This window comes from Pleurodeles waltl, chromosome 5, assembly GCF_031143425.1.
Source record: "Pleurodeles waltl isolate 20211129_DDA chromosome 5, aPleWal1.hap1.20221129, whole genome shotgun sequence".
Classification (NCBI taxonomy): Eukaryota; Metazoa; Chordata; class Amphibia; order Caudata; family Salamandridae; genus Pleurodeles; species Pleurodeles waltl.
Window position 1 is genome coordinate 434,890,770 of NC_090444.1, and position 27,400 is coordinate 434,918,169.

A 27,400-nucleotide genomic window follows, 5' to 3' on the forward strand; every position below is an offset into this window, starting at 1 on the left:
TTCTCCACCCTCTCTGTGCCTCCGTTTTCATTCTGTTAGTGCCACTTTTATTCTTTACTATTGCACTCTGTGCCTTCCCCACCATTCTTAGCCTCTTTTGCCCCTTTCTTTCTTCACTCTTTCTCATTCTTTGTGCCTTTGCTCCCCCGTTTTTAGCCTCTTTGTGCCACTCTTTCTCCTCCATTCTCAGCTTCTCTGTGCAGCCTTCGGTGCCATTTCTCAGCCTCTTTCTTCCACTTTCCTTCTACCTTTTTTGCCCCTCCTGCCGCTGTGCCCGTTTTCTGCTTCGCGCCCTTTTCTACCCATGTGTCTGCCTTGCGCTCCTCTCTTCCCCTTCTGTGCCTCTTCCAGCCTCCCACTACTCCTTACCTGCTCTTCGTCCTTTCTTCCTGTGCTGCTAACTCTGGTCACCGCACTTCCCTTCATCCCCTCCCCCTGGGACCTACTTAATGGCAGCCGTGGAGTAACCCCATTGAGCAGGTGCCTAGGCCCAGCCCCAGCTCCAGACTTACCTGGACCTGTCCTCCGACCAGTACGGCCCTTTTGGATCCCGCTACTTCGCCCGAGGCTTCCCTGCTGCTCTGACCTCCAGTTTCTCCCTGCTACCCTGACCTCCAGTTTCTCCCTGCTACCCTCGTAATCTCTTTTCTCTCACTCTTATACCTTCTCTAGCTTTCCTCCTCTTAGTACCATTTTCACTCTTCTCCTTCCCCACGTTGGTGCTTTTTCTCCCCTGTTTTTCTGCCTCTCTGTGCCTCCATGTTTGTCATCTGTCACTTTCATTCTTCTCTCTTGCACTCTGTGCATTTCCCATCCGTGTTTAGCCTCTTCTGCCACTTTCTTTGCTCTTTCTTTGTTCTCTCTCACCCTTTGTGATGTTCTCACCAGGTTTTGGCCTCTTCCCATTTCCTCCCATTTTGCAGCCTCTTTCTGCTGCATTCCTTCTGCCTTCTTTGCTGTTCCTGCTGCCACACAAGTTTTCTGCATTGTGCCCTTTTCTCCCCACATGGCTGCCTAACGATCCATGCGGCCTCCTTCTCCCCTCCTGCGCAACGTCCCACCTATCCTGCTCCTTACTTGATCTCCTTCCTGCCTGTTTCTGCACTGCTAGCCCCACCCACTGCCTCGCTCCCTTCATCCCACTTCCTCCCTGCTCCTCCCACTGCCTCCCTGCTCCTCCCTGCTCTTACTGCCCCCCTGCACTGCTCTTCCACCTCCTCCGAGGACTTAGTAGTGGGGTGTGTCAAAGGCAAGCCCATCTGTGCCTGGTCCTCGCCCAGCACCAGGAACCCTGTTGCGAACAGCCTCTACTGCTACACCACATCGACCCTCCACTCACTCAACCCCTGCTGCCTCTCTGCCTGCTGCACCATATAGAACGGTAAGACCCTTCACATGCACAAACTGCTATTTCTCCTGCAGCAGCACACACACCTTCAAATGTCCTTGCTCTAACAACACTACCTCCCACTCGGGCCAACCCTCACAACATACCAAACCAGCATCATAACAACCACTCACATGTCTGATCTCAACACTTGCTTGTTTAGCAAACACGCCACCGAGATGGAATCTCCTCAGCAACAGCTCACTGGACCTTCTCTTCCTTATGGATACCTGGCTCCATGTCAGCACCCGGCATCGCCTTGGCTATCCCAACGAGCTACAAGAACACATGACACAACTGCCTTCACAAGCCAGGAGGAGGACTCGCAATTATTCACAAGGACACCATCAAATGCACCACACCTACGGACATCAACACTCCTTCATGACACACATGCATTCAGAATAAAAACAGATAACAGTTTCACACTTAGACACCATGGTTTATTGAGCACCAGGACCACGACCCAACTTCAGAAATCTCCTGACAGATTTCATTGCTCCCCTATCCAAGGAGTTCATACTATTTAGAGACCTCAGCTTCCACCTTGAAGACCCAACGATCCCCTGCTCCACAGCCCTCCTCGAAAGCATGGGCAGCATGACTCACCCAGCTCATGTCAGACCTTAACATACATTGCGGGACACATGCTGGATCCAGTCTTCACAACCAGCAGCAGAATCACATACAGCTTCCTCTCACCGCTCACATGGACCAACCACTCCGTCATACATTTCCAGATCACGACAACTCAAGTGAACGCACCTACAAGCACCAACCTAGCAAGCTGGAGCAAAGTAACAGAGGCAGACTGGCACAACACCCTCAAAATGGACCAACTCAACAGCACCAACAACCTCAACAAGGATATAACCAATTTCAATGAATGGATCAACAACAAATGGATCAAGAACTGCACAGACACCCTCGCACCCATCAAAAGCAACAAACAAAGAAGAAACTTAAACAAGCCAGCTGGTATACCAACGAGCTCCGGTATTCTAAACGATTGTGGAGAAGCCAGAGTCCTCAGCCTGCTCAACTTCTCTGCAGCCTTCGACATAGTCTCCCACCAAACCCTCATCAGAAGTCTGCATGACATAGGCATCCAAGATTGACCCTCACATGCATAGGCTCCTTCAACCCTACAGTTTGGTATCCAAGAATCTGATCTGCGGAGTCCCTCAGGGTTCATCACTCACTCAGCCCAGCCCGGTTCAACATCTGTATGATTCGACCCACCCCATCAGATCCCAAGGCATCATCATTGTATCCTACGCTGATGCCTATCCCCCCACACCCCCTTCCCCAAACTCATCCTTTCTTGGACCGACGAGCCCACCTCCACTGGACCCACTGCAGAACAACGTAGCAGACAGGATGAGCTCTAACTGGCTAAAACTCTACTTCGGTACGACAGCAGTGCTGATCTTGAGGAACAAGAACTCTCCTTGGGACTCCACCTAGTGCCCATCAGAGCTTGGACCCACGCCACCCGACCAAGCCAAGCTCAGTGTGTCAGGACAGGTCAATGAAGTCAGCTTCTTCTTCACATTCTTTGCATACTCTGCAAGATATTCAAATGGCTACCCCTGAATACCAAACAAACAGTGACGCAAGTCGTAATACCAAGCAGATTAGAGTATGGCAATGCACTTTATGCAGGGATCTCCAACCACCTCCTACACTGTCTCCAGAACATCGAGAACGCTGCAGCGAAACTCATCCCTGACCTCCTATGGCCCACCAACATCTCACCACACCTCAGAAAGCTTCACTGGCTCCCCAGCCACAAATGCAGCTAATTCAAACTCCTTAGGCACGCATTCAAGGCACTGCACAACATTGGATCAGCATACCTGAACAACACTCTACACTTTCACAGTCTCCTACATTCATTCACTCTCTCACTCGTGCACGTGCACACACACCCTGTATCCACACAAGAAGAACGGCAGGGCGAATGTTCTCCTACATCGCACCCAAGACCATGAAAGACATCCTCTAACACACCTGGGCCGCTTCCTCACTTTTTGAATTCCTCTAGGAGTTGAAGATCTGGATAGAAACTACTCAGCTAATTTGAGTGAAGCAACCAAGCACACTACAAACCTGAAATCAGTGGAAAAAAACTTTTTTAGATGGCGAGCTAACAGAACATTGTCATGTAAATAAACCTTATTTGTATGTCAGAGACACATAAAAGTACCAAAATACATATATACAATTAAAACAGATACAAATATAAAAAATACAAATCAACAATTTTAAAAAGCATTGATTTCTGGCTGTAAACTGCTACTTTAAGAAAGCTTCTTACCCTAAAACAAACCTCCACATATAATAACCACTGGAGGCGAAGACCAGCTTTACAGTTTGTAAATTAGTTTTTTTTTTAAAGAAACATTGTTGGAGAACCCTGTAGAAGACAGAAAGCAGGCCCCCTGGACCTTTGCCTTTTTGTTTAGTAAACTCAGAAACCAAATACTTGAACTTGGTTGCACAAAGAGAACTTTTTTGAGGAGTGCTTCTAGCAGCAAAAATAACCTTTTTTTTTTTTTTTGTTTTTTTTTTTTTTTTAAACTATCAGTCAGACCATTTATAACCCTACACACCCCTGTCCAACAAAGTCCATAAGAAAAGTAATACGTTTCTTTCTGATATACCTCATCGAAAGAAGAGGAGTATAAATGGGGATATTGCATAATTTTATTACCACCCAAGAAGTTGGGCAGGAAGGGCATTAGCCTAACTTTTAAAAGAAGGGTCTTGGAGCCTTGTGGCTTATAATAGGTTTTGACACATTTCACTCTTGTTTATATACCTATAGCAACACTAGTCACAGTTGTTTGCCTCACTTTTCACTGGAAAGAGTGACAAAATGTTGTGCACAACTGTTCTGTCTCGCTAGCGTTTGGAGTGCAATTGGATTTTATCAGGGCATCCTCCTTTCCATAAAGGCAGTCCAATTAGAGCACTTGCAAGCTAATGTGGCAACTTAAGCCTTGGTAATTTCGTAACAACTCAACACAACATAAATTCCATGTATCTATAATGGCTGTTTAATGTCCTTTTAAATTGTCTTTGATGCAGCTATGGAAATCCCTCTGCACAAAGATCTGAGTCCTTTTCAGATCTACTTATAGCAAGGGTACAATACAGACTTTGATTGTATTTTATGGCTTAGAATATAGTTATATACTATAGTAGATCATCAATAACTACCTAGTAAAATTGATAATAAGGCCCTATTTAGATTATGGATCAAAGATTATCCAAGAAAGCTAAAAAAGAGTTGTTCTCTATAAGATTGCAAATTATAATTGTTCTTTTGAGGTCAGGCAGTTTTGTATTAAAGTCATTTTTAACTAAATGTAATTGTAAACTTTATTATAGTTTATTTAGTAAAGTGGACTGGGGGAACTAAAGATGGTGGCAGGCTTAGATTGCAGAGAGTGCCCTCTGTCTCTCCTGCTCCAGCTTCATGAGTCTGCTGAACGGTTGGTCTAGATCGTCCCTTCTGACTACTCTCAGATGATAATCTGATAAAGTTTCTGATGAGGCTGCTCTGTTCCCGGGCTTTGTCAAACGCAGCATTGAGCCCTTGAAGGATTTGTTTGCAGGGACTGGTCTGTTCTGTCAGTACGGCCCCCACAAACAACTGTTTGTATCAAGGCAGTCATCAGCTACCTACAACAGCCGCTGTTCATGTCAGCAGTGCTGGCTCTCGCACAGTTGCGAAGCAGCATTTGGTCTCACAGATTGGGCGCCCTATTCTGAAGTAATCGACAACCCCAGCAGCGGTGTCCATTTTGAGGGATGATTGAGATTCATCTGTTCCATCCACGCAGACTGCATCTCCGATGGAAGAGGCACTTCGGGAGGCTGTCAGATGGAACTGCTTGCCTCTGACCCTCAAGCCGGTCCCACTGGATACTCTGGTTTGAGTGGATTCCTGGATGTCTGCTCATTTTGGAAACAATGGATCACCTGCTACAACCTCCTGCCCAGCAATGGGTAAGCCAGAAGAGACTTCATAGGGTTCACAGATTTGACAGTGACAGGCTCTACTAGCTCAGGGGATTTTATTAAGGGGTGTCCTGCTGACAAGTTTTTTGTTAGCCCCCTCCAGATAATGCTCCTAAACAGTTCTTTCTGGGAAACGAGGCAAGCAATTTATTTAGCATGCCAACGACACTCTTAGAGGGAGCATGTGATGATATAATATTTATGTCAGGAGGTACTGGTCAAAATGAAATAGGTGGGACACCACATGCTGTCATCAAGAGACTCTCTTATCACCCTTAACAACCAAGAATCACCATTTCAGTAAGGTAGTAGTAGACAGATGTAAGGGGATTTCAGTAAGACGCTGTGCCGTCTCAAATAAATAAAAAAAGACAAGGATGGCTACATAGTCGTACATTACCCAGCCTGCTCAACAGTCTGTAAATCTCTGCTGTCTCTGAGCTGGCAAGTGGTGGGGGGCTACTCTCATTGATGGTAATACGGTTTATGCAGATGCATCTGGCTGCACCACTCATTATAAGGCAGCAAAGGTAGATAAAACTGTGAATTAATCCGTTACTGCTAATGAAACGTGGATGAATCGGAGCCCACGCTGGCCACTGTCGTTTAACTGATACAGGTGCATCGATTGGAAGCATTGCAACACTATTCTCATGTTAGAGATGATAAAAAATTATTGTCTGTCTGAAAAAAACAGGGAAAATGACTATAATAACTTCTCAGATGCCTAAGCTGCAACAGAGGGTTGCAGATTCGGAGACGGTGAGAACAGTGACTGCAAAAGCAGTTATGGATCATGAGATCTGATTTTTGCTGGTGCACGCCAATCTGGAGGATTTGGAGAATCGACGGAGACAGAATAATCTCAAGGTTTTGGGGATTCCTAAGGGAAAAGGAGATGATCCGCTTAAATTTATTAAGCAGCTTTTTCAACGTGCTTTCTCTGACATATCGGATTAGCATATGGACTGCCAAATACAAATGGCACATTGGCAACCATTCTCCTGTAATGAGGTTAATGTCAAGCTGAACAATTCTAGAGCAAGACTAGTTTTGGTATATATCGGAGACTTTCTTCTGAGACAGGCTGTTTATCTGAAAATACTGCCCTCTGTACCAGCTCTTATTGACTATCTCATTTCATGTGCGTTCTGACTTTTGTAAGTCTACAATGGATTGAAGTTGGAAGCTTAAGCAAATGGTTGATGCTCTAAAAAGGAGTTGGGGCATAAGTGTTTTTGCAGGAACCAGCACGCTTAAAAATAGTGCAGGGCAGACAAATGTTGATTTGTACTAATGAGGATGAAGCTGCTAGCGTTTTCAGGCAATGGCAAGATGATGTCTAAGCTTGCTGTAATAAATAGACTCTAGCATTTCACTGATATTTTCTTAAGGTGGTGGTTTGTTTGTTTATTCTCTGTTTCTCAGTAGAAGATGGGGTGGGAGGATAGTGTTGTATTAACTGGCTGTCTTTGATGTCTGACAGCCAAAGGAAGGGGTGATTTTATTTCCCCTATGTAAGACATGGGGTACCTGTTTGGTGGAAGGGGATCTCTGAGATACATTTGGGTCACAGGGGTTTGATTTGTTTTAGAGGTGGATAAGGAGGTGGGTGCAGGATAAAATGAATTGGTATGGTCATGAAATGACATTTTTGGCATTTTGTTGCATTAGCTGGACATCTGTAAGGATGAACTGTAGGGAGGATTTCACCGACACTGAGAATGATGTTCATATAGTTTAGATCAGTGCAAGTTACTGTGTTGTAATGTGGTGAGGTTGGACCCCCTCCCCCCATGGTAAGAACTAGGATATCTATCTCTGAACCAGCATGAGTACACTGCCTGGATGAGGTGGAACCCTAAAAACCCTGGCTATATTTTTTCTCTCTGCCACATCAGCACTAATTGAGAATCAACTTGATCTTTGTTCCACATGGTCTGATAGAACAAGCAAACATAAAAGTCTGTCCTAAATTTATGTCAGATCTCAATCCTATACTTATTTCATGCCACTTGGGCATTAGTAATAGTGAAAACACTGTTTCACATTTACAAGATCGATTTGATCACATCCATATTATAGAGCCCAGATGAGTAATTTATTGTGTGAATTTATCCGGTTAAATTTAGGCTCTGCGTCACCCCAAGTGGTGTGGGATATGTTAAAGGCGTGTGTTCACTGGGATGCAATGCAGTATATTTCGCGGAGGTATAAGAAGGAGAAAGATAAGATTTGCAAAATACTGTTAGTGGCTCAGGAACTGCAGCAATTACTTTTCCTGGCGGACCTACATAAAAACCCAAGTAAGGAAGGGACATATCTGAATTTATTACGAGATCGATCTATACTCGACAGTGGGTATAGGGAGAAGGTTGCAGCTATATAGAAGTCTAACCAGGAACTGCAGTATCAGTATATGGATACAATTGGAAGGGTATTAGCACATCAGATTACAACAAAAAAAAGTACAGGAAGTCAATTCAATGCATTAGGACACGTGGATATGCCATTATGGTATGCAGGCTATTCGTAATCAATTTAGGAATTATTATAAAGAACTATATGGCCCAGATATGTTAATATTGCACTCTGATATAGATATCTACAGATGGCGTGCTTACGTTTTTAAGTTTGCCACAGGTACAAGCTTTAGAGGATGACATTACTGAAGTGTATGTTGTTGAGGCTATTAGATCTGTACCATCTGATAGGCGGCTGGTGGGGAAGTTATCCCTATCGAATTCTATAAAGCTTTTATGGATATATTATTGCCTGTCTTTATGCAATTAGTCTCTAATAGTGATGATGGTGGTGAAATTCAGAATTCCTGGAATCATACTAATATCACTGCCTTCTTAAAGAAGGAGAAACTGACTGGGGATAGGTTGTCCTATCTGCCTATCTCGTAATTAATTCTGATGCAAAGATATATGCTAAGGTATTAGCTTCCACATCAAGTACTTAGTCTCATTTCAACAACATGGGTATACCCCAGGTAGAGATGCAACTAGCCATGTTAATACTGCTATATCAGTTTTTGGTGTGGCTTACTTTACAGGGGCCAAGGTCGGAATGATACTACTAGATGCTGAAAAAGCTTACTAGAAGGTCTCATGGGTAGTTCTCTGGTCTACTGTGTCTACTATGGGCATTGGCAGAAGGTTTTTGTACATAGTTAAGTCTTTACCAAGATCCAACTGCTAAACTAGTACTGAATGGTCATTTGTAGAGCTACACCTGAGGGGTGCCTTTTGTCTCCTTTACTCTTTGCTCTTTATATTGAACCTTATTTGAGATAATTTATTAAGAATCTGTTTTTTTTCTGGTATGGTTGTATGTAAGGGGATAGAGAAAATTAGCACTCTCGCCAGTGATGTGGCCACCTATTCTTAGGATCCTATTCAAGCGGTTGATCAGATTTCAGTAGAGGCTGAGCTGTTTGGGACTGTCTCTGGATATAGGCTGAATTTGACTAAAACTAATATTATTTTAAGTTTTAAAACAGGATGGTTACTGGGGATTTCCCAGCTGCGACATATTTAGGTGTTAAGATTAATGATAAAGTGGAGTAAAATACAACTGAATTTCACATTCTTGTATAAATAAGATACATACTAGACCTGTCTCCCATTAGTATAATCAGGCTGTGCAATATTGTTAAAATTAATATTCTTCCCAAATCTGTTTACCCATTTCGTACAATACCATTACTTGTCCCAGACTCCTTTTTTTTAAACTCTTGGAATGGGCTATTAGTAGCTTTCTCAGGGGATGCAAGAGAACTACATATGCTATCTGATGTTTAAAGCTTCCTTTTAAACAGGGTGGCCTTTCATTGCCAGATTTTAAGGCTTATTATTGGGCAGCATTCTGCACCCGTTGTGAGAATTCGCTGACTGACTATGAGTCTCATTCCTAAGTCTTGGGCTATGAAATAGCTTTAGGGGCTGACTGAAGGTTTCTTTTATGCAGAATTTCTGATCCGAATTATTTCAGACTGGTGCTTTTTAGGATAATAAGGGTGTTAGCAAAGTATGAGGCAAAATTGTCTCCAAGTACTCAGTCCCTTTTAATACACTTCTTTACACTACTATAAGGTAACTCCAACTTCCCCATCATTTGTCATTATTATGTCCCTAGATCATGATATAATCTTGGTCTGAAAACGATTGGGCAACTATATGATGACTATGGGCTGTCCATGTTTGCGTCACTGCAAGGACTTTGATATTCCTCAACATACATTTTTTAAATATCGTCAAATTCGCTATTACATTTCACATAATTTCACATGTAATATCGATTTTAATGATTTTGATATTCTAGTATACCTTTATATCACAGTGTGTAAACCAAGATTAGTGATCTTTGTCAAATTATGTATGATCATAGAGAAAATGATTTTTCCCAATTTAGCATCTGAAGTGGAGCTGTTGGCTAGGACAGTGTTAACCGAAGATATTTCTGAATCATTAGATACGGTTAATTCTTCAGTGCTCTCAGGAAGCCTTAAGCTCCAGAACCCAAAACTCTCCATATGCTGCATTATTCTCTGGAAAAAGGTCAGTTACCATTATTAATTGTAATAAAAGTGGGTATTTATTTTTTGGTTACAGTCAGTTTTACCAGTAGTGTTAGCTATATAATGCATTGATTCCATTTAGGATACAGTGAGTTGACGGGCACTCCAATCAGAGAATGTAGGCAATTGAGTATTCCTAGATAAAGTCAAAGCAAATAAATAGCCAAGTCGATTTTATGCTAAAAGTCCATTTGGAAATGTAGTTTATTGCTTCCTGCAGTTGAATTCTGCAACTGAGCCAAAATGAGAAATTACTAATCAGCCAGCAGCAGCACTTCTATACCACTGAAAAGATATGTGGTAGAATTAAGTAGTGGTGCTTTCTTGAGATGAGAGGAAGATTTGAAGAGTAAATAAAGGTGTGTATTCAGATGTAAAAAACAATGATGCAACTGCTGCAATAGTTAGAATCAAGTTTGACATATAATATTAAGATTTTATGAGAGACAGTTCAACCATTTGTTAGAATTCTGCCACCATCTGGAAGAATTGATGATAGGAGTTTAAGACATAGGGATTGTTATAACCGCTATTTTTGTTATAGTATTGACATAAAACCTAAACTGGCCATGTACTGTTTCCTTGCATTATTTATGCATCTTACATGAAGCACCTTGTTACATATTCAACAAGTTTGTTTTCTGTGTTGGGTAGATATATTCCACAAAGTCTGGTTGCAGCTAATGTCCATCTTTAGTAGACCAACAAGGACCACTGCAATTTAATCAGCACTTAAGTTAAATGGTCAAAAATCCATTGGAGTCCACAATAAAATTGTCGATGTCCATCTGTATTCCTTCTGCATACTTAAGTATTTTTTTAATTTAATATGTGGAAAATGAGTATGAATACCATTAAAAATGTTTGTGATTATGCATGTTTCCAAACCTAATCCTGAGCGTATACCTACTGTAAACCCACCATATTGGCAGATTATTAGAGTAAGGGATGGAATATACAGTTAGCATAATCTGTAAATTGTGATTATTTTTAATTTTGGTTTGGTAAATCAGATTGCAGATTCCTCTTTTTTCTGTCATAAGTTACACTAAGGTCGCAAAATGCACAACGTGGGACGTGTGTGCCACTAGCTTGTGTGAAATGGATACAAATTGTACCACTTTTGACATTTCGACACACCTAAAATAAAGAATTACATAAACATTTTAATACTAGTAAGGAAGTAATGTTGAACAAATAAAATGATGAATATGCTATTTTTAAAAATGAGGTTTTACTAATACCTACATTAATAGTCATAAGTATTTGTATAACTCTAGGGACTGGGGTGTAACACCCCCTAGCCTTTGGCCTACAACTCCCAAATATACCACCATTGTAGGGGAAAAATATTAATTTAAGGTAATTATTTAGAAAATTGCTGCTGCTTTTTCTAGAAACACCAACGTTTAGAACATTACCATGCGTTGATACAGTCCTCAGGGATTGCCAATAACCTATCAAATTCTCTGCCTGTCCTGGGAACACTACTCACTCTCCTCTACTTCAGAAAACGTTTACAATCACATCTTTTCCAGATGCACCTAACTGTTAGACCAATGTCTATTCAGTGATACTTACACCTGGAACACTAGTGTTCTACTGTCCTTATAACCTACCAACTGATAAATAATTGCACTCGTATTCCATCGAATTTTGCTTGTTGTTTGCATATGTTCCATCTCACTAATGTTGCAGTGTAAAGTGCATTATTATTACTTGCTAAAACTGCACTAAAGGAAAATGTTAAATAATTAAATAGAACATGATTACCACATGGTTCATAGAAGCTTTAGTAATTCAGTTTATACTGGATTCAATCTTTCATTGCCCCCAACGTCATTGTGGCTGGCTGTAATTAAAAGAGATAAGATAAGGCTTGTGGTATAAATGTTGACGTCTAGAATATTTCTCGAAGAATAATATATCCTTTTTTTCTTTAGTTTTCAATCGATTTTACAGTTTTTTAAAACAAATATAATATAATGTTTCCTCTAAGGGAAGCCCCACAGCCACAATATCATGCACAGTGTTGTTTAACCCCTTGCCATACAAAACCTTAACATGGAATCTCTTGTATTTATAATTGCCTTGGTAGCGGTGATAACTTTGAAATCTGGCATTAGAAACAAAGAATAGGGCTCCCCATGTCTTAACAAATTCCTTCCAGACCTGCCTCCCAATCATATGCCACCTTCTTCATCTCAAGGAGGTACCAAACCATTTTGTATCAGGCAAATGTACGTGAAGCTTGGTTTGTTACATTCTCCCCTGCCACCCCTTCCATCATGATCACGGGTTTTGCTGCAAGAAGAAAATGACTGCTCCACTCCTCTTCTGTGGTGATTTTGTACTAGAGCCCCACTACATTAAGAATACTCTTAATGCCATTGGAGGCACCTTTGTTCCAGTTCCTTGTTTGATATCTTTTAAACACCAGGACCAGAAGATCTCCAAATGTGGGGATTTCTACAGAACGTGGGATAATTTGCCAGTTCTTTTCTGCTGCTGCTCTAACATAGTTGAGACTTTATATCTGTGAAGTGTAATTTAGTTAGCATTTGCATAGTTGAGATACAATTTACACAAGATTTTCAGAAAAGATTCATCATTCATTGGCAAAGCGATTCACCCTGAAAGCCCACCCTTCCCTTGTTCCTGCAAGCCAAGAATCCTTTTTAGATATGTAAAGCTTTTTATCTGGCCCTTCATAAAGAGTTGTTCTGTGTTTCTATGCCACCTCTTTTACACACCTGAAACGCACCTCTGTCACTGCCAGTTTTTAAAGAAAAGGGTGAATGAGAAGAGGAAGTTATGGCTAGCATCTTCTCCCTGAATTCCTTCATAATCCTCATAATTTGCCAACAGATCTCTAACTGGAGGCATGAACGAGAAACACCAGTTTTTCACTTTGTAGATACTAGCGCACCCCAAGAGGGACTTTAACTGTTCTGCCCGATAGTTCCATCCCTCTGATAATGTTTGCTGGTGATAAAGTATGGCGACCCCTGCATGCCAATTCAATTATTTGAGATGGCAAAAAATATCTGATATATGCTCCGCCCTCTGCATTTTTTAAGTTGTCTGCCTATCTACTCTCATTTGAGCTGACTGAGTTTTGTAGCTTATCACTAGTAAATAAAGGCAGGTGCCCTCAACCCATTTTGCCTTCAAAACCTTTGTAACAACTTCAAGTCCTCCCTGTTGAAGTCCTTTTCTGCATCAAGGGGAAGAAACATTGATTCTTGCTTATTTCTATGTACCATGAGTTTTACTTGCATAAATAATCTTTTTATTTTCTCCAGTTTCTCTTTTACTAATAAACATCAGCTTGTCCGGATGTAGCAGATGCAGCAGGGTGACGTCTTCTAATCAGTGCATAGTGTCATAGTTTCTAAAAGAGATGGGCAGAAATGTTTATAAAAATCGGGCATGAAGTAATTTGGTCCAAAGCCTTCAATTCCTTAAAACCCTTCACTTCCAATAGTACCTTTCCTTTGGATCTTTGTGCATTTAAATGTGCAGCATGTTCTTGCCAGAGTATCTATAGTGCTGCCCCTTTCCTTCACCTGTGCTATATCTACTTGAGCTTTCTCATATAAGGATTCATAAAAGCAGTGGAACTACCAACTACCCTCCTCTTAGCCTCTTCCATGGCCATATTCATGTTTAAAAGTTCTTTTTGTATGAGCTTGTCTGATAGTCCTTCACTTTTGTCATTAATGTCCTTCCTATCTTATTTCTATCCTCATAAAACCTTTGACTAACTTTTGCCCTGGCATATTGCTCTATTAGACCCCACTGACCTTATTAGACCTCTTAGGGCAAGAACCTAGCACCTTTTGATATTGAATGAAGCTATGTTGTTTCTCAGAATCACACAAGTCATTCTGAAGTTTAATGAAAGAACTCTCATCATTTTCATTGTTCATGCTGCTTCTTCAGGGCCTTTATCACGGCTTTGGGAGCATCGATTACCACAGTTTTGACCATCGTGTCATTGTTGTTTTACCCATTTTCCATTGTTGTTTTAGCCTCTTCCATTGTTGATGTACCCCTCTCCTAAGTGTGGTTCAGTCGTATATAAAACCTAAGCTTAAGGCACTGATTTCCTTACACTGTGAGGTCCTTGAAAAGTGAGTCATTCAGTTTCCGCAGACTCTTATCTACAGCTCTCCCTCTTTTCCAGTTGACAGTGGGACATTGTCCGAAGCACTGTACCTCAGTGGCTAAGATTATTCCAAGCTCTACTTTCGTGTTGGGCTTTGTCTTCTATATTTGAGCACAAAATCAACCCTATAGTAACATATATGGGAGGCGGGTAAACGGAAGAATTCATTTTTAGGATTGTGCGGCCCTCATTTTATTTTTTGGGAAAACAAATGCGTTTTTATGCTGGAAATTTTCTACTGAATCCAAAAATAGCTTACATATTAAAATGTCAAAGTTAAATTAAAATTGAATCTTCCAAAGTAAATTTACATTTGTGGTTTAAACAATATGTATTGATGTTATCACATTTTTATCAATTGTATGCCTGACACTTGAGATTTGCCATTCAACATTGGGGAGTAGGTTGTAAAACACTCAAAGTAATGCTTCCTCCTATTAGATACATTGGTGGATATTGAGCATCAGCAGTGTTTTTATGTTTAAATTATTTTTTTTCTTAATCAACAGAAAGACAAAAATATGACTGTACAGAGACTGAACATAGAACCATATCTCCTCACCTATTAACCTCATCAACTCAGTAGATCACACATAAATTTATGGAATTCCATTGTAGTCTTACTCTACAATGAAACTCCATGTTGAGAGAAGAACTGAAAGAAAACTGAAAGAGCCATATCTTAGAGACCCCTTTGATAATCCTTAACCAACATTCACTGCAACCTCCTCCAATCCCCATTGCAGAGATCCTCCTTACCACACTTTGCTCGGAGGAAATATTGCTGACCCGGTCCCCAAACCTCTCGCAGCATGTCAAGACAAGGTAGAGGAATTAGCCAGGTTCAAGGTTCAGATTTTCCAGACATTCTCTGGCAGATTCAGATTACGCAAATACATAACTTTTCCCTGAAGCTCTTCCAGAAACCTCACAATTTCATCTTTTTTTTTGCATTTTTTTTTTTTTAGTATCCTTTAGCTCCCTTTTTCCAGCCATTATTGTCTGCACTCAATCCGGAGTAAATCTGGAGGAAGACACCACCCAGGATCACTCTTTTCTGTCTTGCCTGCAGACTACTTTTAGCTCTTTGTTGCTGAAGGACCTCTTGCGGACCATTTTAAAGCTTACAGTTCTGTGGGCCAGCCCATTGTTTACCATTGGTTGGCTTTCTTGTCACTCTCATTTACTTGCTTCTTATTCAATGTCCTTCCTTCCTCGTCTTGTGTTTGTTCTGCCGTGGGGTCACAGCTTCTGCATTTAGTTTTTCCTCTACGCTCCCCATCACATGTACCTTTTTTTGAGGTGCTTGAGGCATGGAGCAGGAGACTGATCCCACCGATCCGGCTTTGCTTTCCCCAAAGCTTTCGTTGGTTGCTTTACCAGCCTCTCCTGTGGCCCCCTTTAAAAAAAACGTATTTTTAATTTTTTTTAAATTCTTTTTTCAGATCTGTTTTTGGGCACTTTTCTATATATATATTTGTTTATTTACCATTCCAAGATTGATTGCCAGCATCTTGCAACTATAACCAAATAAATAAAACAATGGCGGCTGTGTCATTCTGCATACACATATGATTGTGACACATGCATATACATATGTCATATTTTTGCCATGGTGTTATAAAGTGTAAACGAGCATACGTCATGAAACATAGACACACGTGAGTCATTACATTTATTTATGTTTGCTGATGGCCTGGCAGTTTGGGCTGGACTGTTCCCATGGGGAGCAGTGTCAAGACTGATTTGCATATGGCTTGGTCCAAACTGGAATGTCGTGGTGAGCAAAAAAGACGATGGGTTTAGGCCCAGATCTCTGCCTGTAGGCGAATGTTTGAAATTGTGCAGCATTCGTTCCATCATCTGTTCTTTTCGAATTTGCAAAACACATTTCTTTCTGCCTGTGCGAAACAGCAGAGGCAAAGAACAGTTGGCAAAAAGGAAATCTATTGGCTTTTCCAGTGTTTGTTTTTCTTGATTGCTGCATTTTGGGCTTTGCGATACATGTCATTTGCTGCAGTAACCACTGTTGCTTCTGATCTTCCGGTATGGACACCTCAGGATCCTGGACCTACCAGGCTGACTGGTATATTGTATCTGTATTGCTCACCGCATATTCCTTTTTGTAATTTATTTTGTATGTATTGCTTGACTTCTATATGTACAGTGCTTTGATAACCTGACTGGTCACGTTGGCGCTATATAAAGCTCAGCAAACAAATAAATTCAGCTTCCTGTGTGAGAGATCTGTACGTCTTGTGTCACAAATCAGGAGGTGTATCAAGCACTTCTACAAATATCTTTTGAACCTCAGCAAAGAGAGCCTTATCTGGCACCTCTTACAAAAATTCCAGAATTTGGGGATTCAACTGTCTCCTAAGATCATTTAGAGGTGTAATTTTTGTGTTTTGCTTCAGCATAGATTGTCACATTGTGTTAGAGTAGGATATTGCTTTCAAACTTCGTCTGACTTTGTAGCTCACACAAGTTGTACAGTGGGCTCTTCTCTCCCCTCCAAGGCCTGCAGTTTACTGTTTTTCTGCTGCTGGCATAGTTGCTGTTTTTTCCCCGAGAGTCGTTCATGACTGTGCTTATGTGAGCGCATTTAGCCTTATTTGGCTTTCTGTTTCTATTTATAAGGGGACGCGCTAGAGGCCTGAGGGACCTTTGGACTCTATTAAGAGTAATTTAACATGGACACCAAACCCCAACATAATCCCAGTGGAAACACAACAATATCATCAGTTTAATTAATCAATTTGGAGTCAGTAAGTTAAGACACAATGACCCATTTAGCATGAATAACCACACAATTTTAGTAACGTCCAAATTTTTATTTCCCTAAATTAACAATGCTTGAATCACATATATTGTCTCTCAAAATTAGTTGATACGCATAAACAAACAACACAGGCTGATCCAGCGGAAAAATCTCAGCGTAACCAAAGCATTTATCATTAAACATTCCAGAGCTACAGTGCAAACAAAGAGCAACTATAACTGGACAATTGGAATGTTATACATTTAGACTCCCAAACGAATGACATTAATTTGATCAGTGACACCATCCTACCTAACCCTCTCATTTGAAAAGCATGTTTCGACTTCATGCAAAAGAATAAACAGACCAAAATCTAATTTGGAAAACATCTGACTAAGGCCCTTAGGAAAAATTTGTGGTTGGTACCTAAAAGAAAATTAAAAAAATCTATAACAAAGACACATGCATTTGGTATACCTCTCCTAAAATGGTTTGGCAGGCAGAATGGTCTTCGTCAGCTGGGCAACTTCCAGGTCTTCATTTGGTAGGGAATAGTGAAAGAGAAATGGTTCAGCCACAGTGGGACATAAGCCAGCTTAACAAATCAAGCAGGAACATTGCATAAGGACAACAGCAATGGCATCCGGTCACAAGTTCTGAGCTCTTCTTCGAAATGTCAGTCTTGATATATTAAAACCCTAAAAGCTACCTGTGGAATTTCCATTGGTCAGTCCTATAAGGTAATCATGTCACAACCAATAGGTTCAAAACTCTCCATCTGTGATAAAGTTCATCAGTCTTTCGCACGTTTGTGATTGGATCCTCTTCCTTCGCTTTCCACACCAGTTCGGTCTGGTGTCAAATTTGTTGCAAGCTATAGCTTAATTCAGTAGGTCCATTGTCGTGTCCTGGGAACATCAGCTTCTCGTGGTCAGGAGATAATTGTAACAATAACTAGAACACAGTATTACAGCCCAGAATTCTCACAGGAAGCTTGAAGAATAAATCATTGCAAATTGTGTACGTTAGGTCAGCTCTCTATGAACAACTGTAAAATTCTGCTGAGACAGACAAAAAAACATTTACTAATATTTTCTAATGCCTAAGCTTGACATGAGGCCTTTTCGAGTAGGCCTTTATTTCAGTCATTTAATCCTGTTAACAATTATAAGTAAAATATTTTATTAATCTTTATTAATATGAATGAAAATGCAGTCTTCTACATGTGCATGTCAATTTCTATAAACGTTTATTTTCATTAGTACATTATTCACGTTATGACTACCACCTATGGTGGGCACATTTTTCTAACTCTCGAATTTCACTGTATTTGCCTCCTGCATGTTAATTCTTATTTATTAAACATTGAAATGTATCTTAGAACATTATTTAGGCTTTCACGCTTAAAACTTTGTTCATGGGTCTTTTTCCTTTTAATTCTTTATTTGCGGGGAGGTCTCCTTGAAAATCAGTGTCTCCCTTACGATAACCTGCACTCCTTGAACAGAAATAAACATTCTATATTGCTCCATTTTCTATATCGCTGGCAAGTGTGCAACTGAAGGGAGCAAACAAACAGGGCTTGCAGAAAATCTGGAAACTGTTTCCTCCACCATAAGCGGCCGGATCACTAATTTGTCTAGACAGGTAGGAGATGCTGCCAATGCGGCCTTACCTGAGACAGGGCCTCTGTCAGTAAGGGGCAAGGCTATGGTTTGGGTAGATCGTTGCTTTTCTGCTGTCTGAGGATATGCGATTCCTACAACTCTGGTTTGTTTGTCAGTTCCTTTGGCTCGGCTCTTCTTTCATTCGTGTTCCCACAAGCCCTTGTCTTCTCACTCTGGGAGCTGAACAAAATCCTCTGGGGCCCCGTTTAAACAGTGGATGCTTGCCAGTATCCTCCTTCCTCCACTTACCCAGAAACACCTCCACCCCTCATGTGGCTGGTGGACCCGTAGTAAGATTGCCACCACCATCCTAGAAGTTCTGCCAAGTCGTACCCTCAGTCATAGTAAAGGTGGAGAGTCCCCTGAAAATCTTCCAGCCCAATGGTACTCATACCCATAATACCTTCAAAGGTACATTGAATCTCCACACCTTGCAGCATGATCCAGTCTCAGTGATCCCGGGAAACATGCACCGAGCACAGGCCTCAAGGCTTGGGTAGGTGTCCAGAGAGAATCCAGACACATAGTGCTCTATCTGGCTGCGCCCTCAGTTGTTTTTCTTGTATTCATGCAGTAAGGCTTTGTGTAGTCCTGAACAATTCCGCCAGTAAAAATACCGAAAACGTCACACAACAGCCAAAACAATATTACATCATAGTGTGTGTTTTGTAAAGACGACATGCGTTAGCAAACTGAAAGGAATAGTTTTATGAGGTTGAAACTATGAAAGGCAATTTTCATTCCCACTGCAATTGATAGATTGCGTAATAAATATACGACTCTTGGGAATTGTACAAAATTCATAAGAGCAAGCATAATTGATAGCTGTTATTGGCTTATGACTGTGAATTCCATATAGTTTCGTTTTGGTAAGTATTCTTAACAAAAAGCGCTATGATGCAGCCAGCACTGACCATGTCCTATCGTTTTTTTCTCTACTTTTGTGCCATACTGTACAGTAGTCGCCCTGCTGTACAATATGGCTAAAAACACATTAACAAAGCCAAAAGCTCTTGTGTAGGCCAGAGCTGTAGACTTTGCCAATGTTCGTTTATTTGGACTGAGTGAAATCCAATAATAATTATTTTCCAGAAAGATTCCATGTGGTAGTTTCTTTCTCGCTTATTAACTAATTAGTGATGTTTGCTACAGCAATTACTTTTGCACTATCACTTAACTGCTCCCTAATCACAGGCCTTGTGTTAAAGAGTCAAATTGGGATTGCGGTCAAAAATGCAATTTTGTACTTTACTATTCAATGTCTTTAAAGGAATACCAACAAAGGGGATTTGCCCAAGGCTAAAAAAAGAAAACAAATGCCTGCTAATACCGACATATTGAAATTCTTTCGAAGCCGTCTTTCAGAGCCAACAAAACCTCCCGCTTTCTTGAACCCTGAATATCATTACTTAGCCATTCTGAAGGCACAATGGCGGATCATTGTTGTTCTTATCTGTTATATAAATTGAAAGTACCTGATCATATTTTTCCTTTTTGCACATTGTCAGAACCTTGGGCCTTAATCTCTTCCTGTGACTGATAGTAGCAGACATGAAAAGAGCGCTCGTATTGTTTGTGCGTGTCACTTCTGTTCAACTTGCTTCAGTTTAGACCATTTGCATATTCCTAAGTATTTTGCACAAGAGGTCCTAAATCCTTCTCAAGTGTTTGATGTATTTTTGAAATTCATTCATAGTGTATCTACATGCACCATGAGTTCAGTATAATGTGCCGAGCATAATCTGACAGATAAGAATGGGTTTTTAAACAAGGTGTTCTGCAGGAATGACACATTCTGACATGTATTGCTGGCGAGAAATGTTAAGTATAGGAGGAATGGTTTTGTGGATGTTATTGAATTAGCATTCTCTATTGTGTGAAAACCTCCTCCACGGTGCAGTGTGTTTGCTATTGGTTTTACAAGCACCTGTTGATGTTTAAAACATGGTTGCATTAAGTTCAAGCTGAGGCCAAAATGTAAAGACAAACTGCACCTTTCTTTAGCTTTGCATGTGTTAACTGCCCCTGATGGATTAAGAGGATGCCAGTGCACAAATCACACACTCAGTATTCATGCTCACATTGTGAAACTTTCTTTAAAAATTAAACCGTGATTGGCATAAGCAAATGATGACGTAAATATTGTTTGCTATTTGTGCGATCTCAAGTATGTGTCTGTAAAATTGCAGACACTAGGAGATAGGCAACATGGCCTTCACATGCACGATACAGAGCTACATACAACTGCAGAGCAGGCCTCTCGTGGGTCATGGCCAATCCTTGTTTTTTTCTTTTTTGCTATTTATAAATAGTTTTACTACCAAGGTTTTTTTGGCACCTCAAAAGTAAAACTATGAACATGTTCCTGAGGTTGCAAAGAGCTCAATCTTACTTAGTTGTGTTAATCAGAACTATTCAGGTTCTTATGATACAGAAGTAGAGACCCTGTTCCATGATGGAGAGGTAACGTGGAAGGCTCTACCTCCACCTTTTTCACGCTATTACTAAAACAAGGAACTCCTAGTAACTGTTCATAGGTAGATTGATGTATTCTCCCAAGATGATTGGGCTTTCAGGTTTCCAACTCAAAAGATGTACTTGGCTGATAACACAACTTAGTGTCTCACGTATATTAACTTAATGTGTACACTGATCAACATAGATAGCCAGTTTATGAACTTGAGACAAGACACTGTTGTGTCTTGTATTATACAACAGGTGCATAGTTAGTTATTCTTGTCTCCACACCTACATCAGCAGTCATTTTATAAACCCCACGAATCAGACACGGGCTAATGCGACAAAGCATCCTTAGATGTCAACAACAGCATGCAAAGTCAGCTCATCGGTTTGCACTTCAGGGTAGGTTTACTGTCCAGTGGAAGTTTCAAGTATCTCTCTTTCTTCACATCAGTGGAATACAGACCCCCATTTTAGGGGTTCGGTCAGAAGGTGTTGCCATAGATAATTATTTTGGCACCCCAACACAACCTCTGTCTGTTGTAGTATTTTACCCCTTCCAGACCCTCACAATCGTAATTGCACCAATCAATCAAACAGTTTATTTAGAGTTAGTTTGAAACAGTGTGAAAAACATTAGATAAGTGAGATTGAGAACATCGATGAGTCACATATCAACCGTAACATGTTAAAATAGTACAATTACGCAAACTCCGACCACTCTGCCTTCTAGTTTCAATCTCCCCTCCCACCCCTATGCCTTCTAGTGTCAACCTCATCATGTATCACAAGAACAATTCTAGCTGAGAATACGTAAACTCTGCTGTTAAGCTCTAGACAGAAACTGTGCTGTTGCAAAGATTACCACTCAGTCTGTTGTACTCCTAGCTTCCTTCGCTGACCTATCCGCCCAGAGTACAAAACATCGGTTTCAGTCAAGTATTGTGAAGAAGCTTGACCAATAGGCAAAGCAGAAAATGCATCCAAGCACTGTCAATCATCATTGAAGGAGCTGGATTTTAAATGCCCAGTTTAGCCTCAAAAGGCAGCTGACCCAAGTGCAATGTGGAGAAATACTGCTTGAAGTCTGAAACCTCCTTAATTTAAAAAAACTGCATTGTTTGAGTGCTGGTCAATTGCGTACCTATGAAGTTTCCTTGCATTGCATGATGGAAGCTTTCTTGATTTTCGCCACATCCTTTTTTGTTAACGTCTTTTTGGCACCCCAGAGATGACAAAAGTCAAGAGGCCAGGCTCTGAGCCGAATGCAGCATTAGTGGCTGGCTTTGGTACACCCACCTGATTTATAAAGAAAAACATTCTCTCCCTTTCTCAGATGTTTGATGTCCCAGTGTTTCCAGAGTTTAGCCCAATAACAGCCTGCAGCCACAGCTTGCCTTTGATACGCTTCAGAATTTTTTTAAATAGCTGCCCACTTAAGTGTTAATAGAAGGACAGTCCTCCCCTCTTGGAGCAAGCTCACTAATTGGGGGTGGCATATTTAGGCAGAAGAACTCTGTACTACCCGCAGACATTGGTCATTGTACCATATTGGCTGTGGTTCATATCTGACCCCAGCAGCTATTTTGGGGTCGTTTGGGGAGTTTGCTAGAAGTCGGGTATCAGGGGTTCTGGAGGAGAGAGGTCTGAGCTATGAGGACTCTACCTTTAATTGGTCTCCCACTTTTCCCTTTCTCCCGGCAGCAGAAACAGTGGCTTGTTAGCGTTGCTCAATTTAATGTTTCTTGTATTTCCCACCCTCACAGCCCTTTGTTTAGTTGGCTGGCATGTTTTTCTTTCTCTTTTTTTGCATTAGGTAGAAAAGGTAGCAATGGAATTGGATGGTATCACCGTTATCCTTGTCTTCTTTGGCTGTTTGGGTAGTTGACCATAGTAGTAACAATATAGTAACAGTCTTATCGCTTCATGTTTTGAATCTTCTAATCTATCGGCATTTAAAGATTAATAACACTCACAACTTCCCAATTGTAGGCTTTTCTTTTGGGGGGCGTAGTCCTTCACCCTTTACTCTAACAGTGGGTATTGTAATCCCTGGAATGTGGTATGGGGGATGAGCCTGGATGTGCATCTTGGATGGTGCTGAGTACTGTCCACAGATGGTTTCTCACTATGATGCAGTTGTTATCCTCAGTGTTAACACACAGTTTCATTTGCCATCTTGAATGTTATGCAGTGTTCTGGAAACTGCCTATTATGACTTTCAGTTTTGAATTTGTTGATCTATATAAATTAATGTTGAACATACTTTGCAATTAACAAGTTCCTATGCATATCCACATACGGGTTGTCTGTGTACTTTTCGTACTGTTAAGGGGTGCGTAGCCTTGCAATGTCTACTGCCTATTGTTGGAGTTCATTCCTGCTGTTGGGAATCTAAGATCGTTACTCAGTCTTTAAAAACCTTAACTTACATGGCAAGTCCGCTATATTGAATGAAGACTCCTTCCTGTCCTACACAAAGGTTTAGGTTTAGAGGTGATTTTCTCTAGGTTCCTTTGTGTGTAAAACATGTGAAGGTTCCCTGACAACCTTTTCATGGCAATCAGCGTCTGGTTCAGACTGCAATTCTGGCATTTCCCTGGTCGGATGAAAGCTAGAAGGCTGCTTTCAAGAAAAGGATGATCTGCTATCACCTAACTATGCCCAAATGGCTCCATTTTGATTGCGGACTCCTATAATGTGTGTCAGGTTTAAAACTTTTTTGTCAGGGATGATTTCTGTTTCCAGTCTGACCTTGGAACAGCATCCATGCTCAAACCATAGCATCGTACATGAAGAGGAGAGCTGCAGTTTCATACCACCCACATCTCTGATAGCAGGCCCTTCAGAAAAGACACTTCCAGTCCATTTATTCACAAATTGAAAAGTAAGAGTCAGGACCATACTCTGTGCTACTTCAAGAGGCACAGAAAATGGCTGTGTTGATTGGCTGTATAATCTTTGAAGCACCTCCCTTACACTTTATAGCTTTGAATTTACACTTTCTAAAATGGTCAAGATCGATGCCTTGTTGACTTCTTTGCACGTGCCAGTTGAGACAATTTTTGCAATTTTCGAACTTTGCAAGTCTTTTTTATAGCCTTATAGCCCACTGCCAAGGGCTATGACTGTTGTGGCCCTTGTAACGAGGGAGAAGGCCTTTAACAACCAGTATTACCAGAGGCCGAATGGCTATAAGGCTATTAGAACATTCTACCAACTAAGGGTAGAATATTCTAAACTAAAAAGGGAGAAGCATAAAAAAAAACATTGGAATGTTTGGGCAGAAGGCTTATTTTAGCCATTATAAGCCAAGTCCTACTCCATTGTGGTCAATGAAGCTCTGAACGTTCCTATGTCCTGATAAGGAATCCTAAATACGTTTGCAAAGCAGAGCTTGCAAATCCTAGTTTGAATCATCGCCATCCCCAATTTTGTCCTTTACAGTTTTGCTTTTCATTTGTGAATCGCAAATTCTTCCCATTTCTTTGCCCTTGCTATTTTAGAGTGTTTCCTTTGTCATAATTTTGTTGACAGCCTGTGAATAATTGTAGTTGGTTTTGTGCCAGAATTGTACATAGATTGAATGCCCTTGCATGTAGTGAATATGGTTCAGTTAATCAGCATTGTAGGTGTATGCATTGAATTGTTCGTTTCTTCAAGATTATTTGGAAAACGCATGTTTATCATAATGTTTCCTGTACATTATTTATTTTAGGAATCCCCTTCTGGTCGCAGGAAAGCACTTGCCACAAGCAGCATAAACATGAAGCAATACGCAAGCCCCATGCCCACCCAGACCGATGTGAAATTAAAATTTAAGCCCTTGTCTAAAAAAGTTGTGTCTGCAACTCTCCAGTTCTCTTTGTCTTGCATTTTCCTGCGGGAAGGAAAAGCCACGTAAGTTTCATTACGTTATTTTGTTTTTTTTAAGGAATATGGTACTTTTTTGTTCTTTTTTTTTTTGTGACGCTCACCTGCTTTTAGTCAAATTTCAGGTCCAAGGGACTCTGGTTAAAGAACTCTCCAGTTCTTCGCATTGTGAAGAGGACAATTAAAATAACCACTTAAAAGTAACCTCAATTGCCTCTGCATTACGTTCTTTGTGTCTTCTAGAACAAGCGAATTCCTTGATCTGTCTGGTACTCCATTCTCCTTTTGTTTTGAATGTAATGTATTTGTTTCGAGTGAAGTACTAGAATTATTCTAGCTCACGCCAGTCACCCACTTCAGTGCTCTTCTTATGTGTGTAGTATCACATGTACGTAATAGTCATAGAGTTAAAAGTGTGAAAAAAGCATTTCGCATGATGAAACTGTAAAGTAGTTTGAGAAAGTATTGTGTAATTTTTACGGAATATAGTGCAACATTGAGTACCGTAGCTCTGTAAACTTTTAGGAACAGAACATTTTAATTTTATTGTCCTACCAATTTTACAGTATTGTGTATTCGTCAAATGTGGACGCGTCACTTTCTGTTTTATTCATATAATTGTTTCTTCAGAGTCACTGATGAATGTGGACATTTTGACAAAGTAAAATATTTACAGTGAAAATCTACACCTGTACTGTCACCTTTCTTTCCTTTATCTGTGGATCCCTGCCTTCTCTACAGATAAGTTACACTGTTATTGTATAGCACAATATTTGTCAATTACTTTGCCTTTTGAGGTGTTGGTGGGTGTCAGTTGTAGTTGTCATCTGTGATTGGTGGGAATTCCCCTCTTAAGTCGACTTTATTACCTTTTGTCTTGGACGAGTTGGAATGTTCGGAGAGTTTATGTTCTGTGGTTGGTCGCACTAGAGTGGTGTCTGAAAGTGGGGTAGATTTTGCACCATTTCACAAAACCAGTGTACCTTAATGCTCATGTTTCTTTCGGTGGTTTGTAAATATCCTGTTTGGGGATAGCAATGTAGCGTGTGCTTATGTATGTGTCTGCCTGTCTCTTTATATTGTGGGCAGTCACAATGAGAGGGGGCTAGTGTCCTAAAGCGAGGTGGAAGCTTGTAGCCATCTTCTGAAGTCATTTGGTTCATTGAACCTCTCATCTTTTACATTGTGTCTCATAGTTCATGAAGTCCATACTAATGTTTTGAAATTTTCTAATCCTCCCTTACCCGTATAACTAAAATTGTAAATGAATGGTAAATTACATTTGGCAGGTTCCAGATTCCCCTCTCCAGAGTAGAACACATCTGTCACTGAAACTAAGCTTGGAATTCAGTGATCTGCTTTTCCTAACGTGCTTTTCTGTTGGTCAGAAATGCCTGGATTGATGTATTTTTATATTGTGCTATTGCCACATTCTCTTGCCTGAGAAGGAGAGTCTTTGCAAGAGTGATTGACCAATTGAGGTCATGGTGTTAGGGACAAAGGATAAACAAGTCCTCTACACCTGCGTCTTTCTTGTCTTGGGTATAGTCATTCAAATATAATACACACATTGGAACTAAAATGAGTGCTACTTCAATTCCTGTACCTAATGCCCGTTCTGCAGTTGACAGTGAGAAGTGGGCATGTGTTTTCACAGTGCAAATACTTTTTACATTATTAGGCTGATGGAGTTGCTTCGTTGATATTTAAAGTCGTTCTGTGAACCCGTGAACGTTCTTTTCATTGTGGTAGTTTAGTTTATTCCCGTATAGACTAGTGGCAGCAGTAAAAGAACAATGTATGTGAAATGTTTGATTTTAACCACTGACAAGTTACACCAAGACTGTGATTTCTGCTTTCTCCTGGGTACAGACTCCACTGGAGGGAGTTGAATGTGTTGACTTGGCAGCACTATGGTTTGTTCCAGAGGGAGGTGACTGGCACATAGCAGTCTTTTATCCTTAACTCCCAGCCACACAAGTGGGGTACCATTTTTATCAGGCGATATGTTGAAAAGACAGAACAGTAGAACATTTATTTGTGTTACCAATTGGAATTCTCTGCATTTTTGGCTTCCAAGTGTAAGCCAGTGTGCAAGTAAGAAAACATTTTTTAAAATGCTCTCTGAATTGCCTGATAGTATGGGTAACCCCAAATACAGAGGTTTACAAATAATCATTGATCCTAAAATCAGTATCTTGTGTACATTTCAGAAATAAATAGATTTACTTAATACCTAATTCTCATTCATTAGATTTTATCGTATGAATTGCTGCATGATGAAAAGTATTATAAGCTGCAGCTCATATGTTGGCTCTGGGTATAATGTGTTTTTGGAAAAATTACAAACACTGTATGTCCGTGCCACCAGAAGGGTTTAGCAGACATAAGGGTATATTGCTTTTGTAAATTAGTGATCGTGAAAAAAATACGGATGAAAAGAATTGTCACCAATTACTATTTTGTA

At 40.5% G+C, this 27,400-nt stretch overlaps 1 protein-coding gene across 6 annotated transcripts in view; it reads left to right on the plus strand.

The window, feature by feature from the left end:
* The window catches only part of EHBP1 (EH domain binding protein 1), a 1,526,717-nt gene that overhangs the window by 368,117 nt on the left and 1,131,200 nt on the right, over window positions 1-27,400 (plus strand). For all 6 annotated transcript variants that reach the window (XM_069234213.1, XM_069234209.1, XM_069234211.1 and 3 more), the window contains exon 5: window positions 24,779-24,960. In XM_069234213.1, the coding sequence (XP_069090314.1) occupies window positions 24,779-24,960 (182 nt within the window). The remainder of the gene's footprint in view (window positions 1-24,778; window positions 24,961-27,400) is intronic.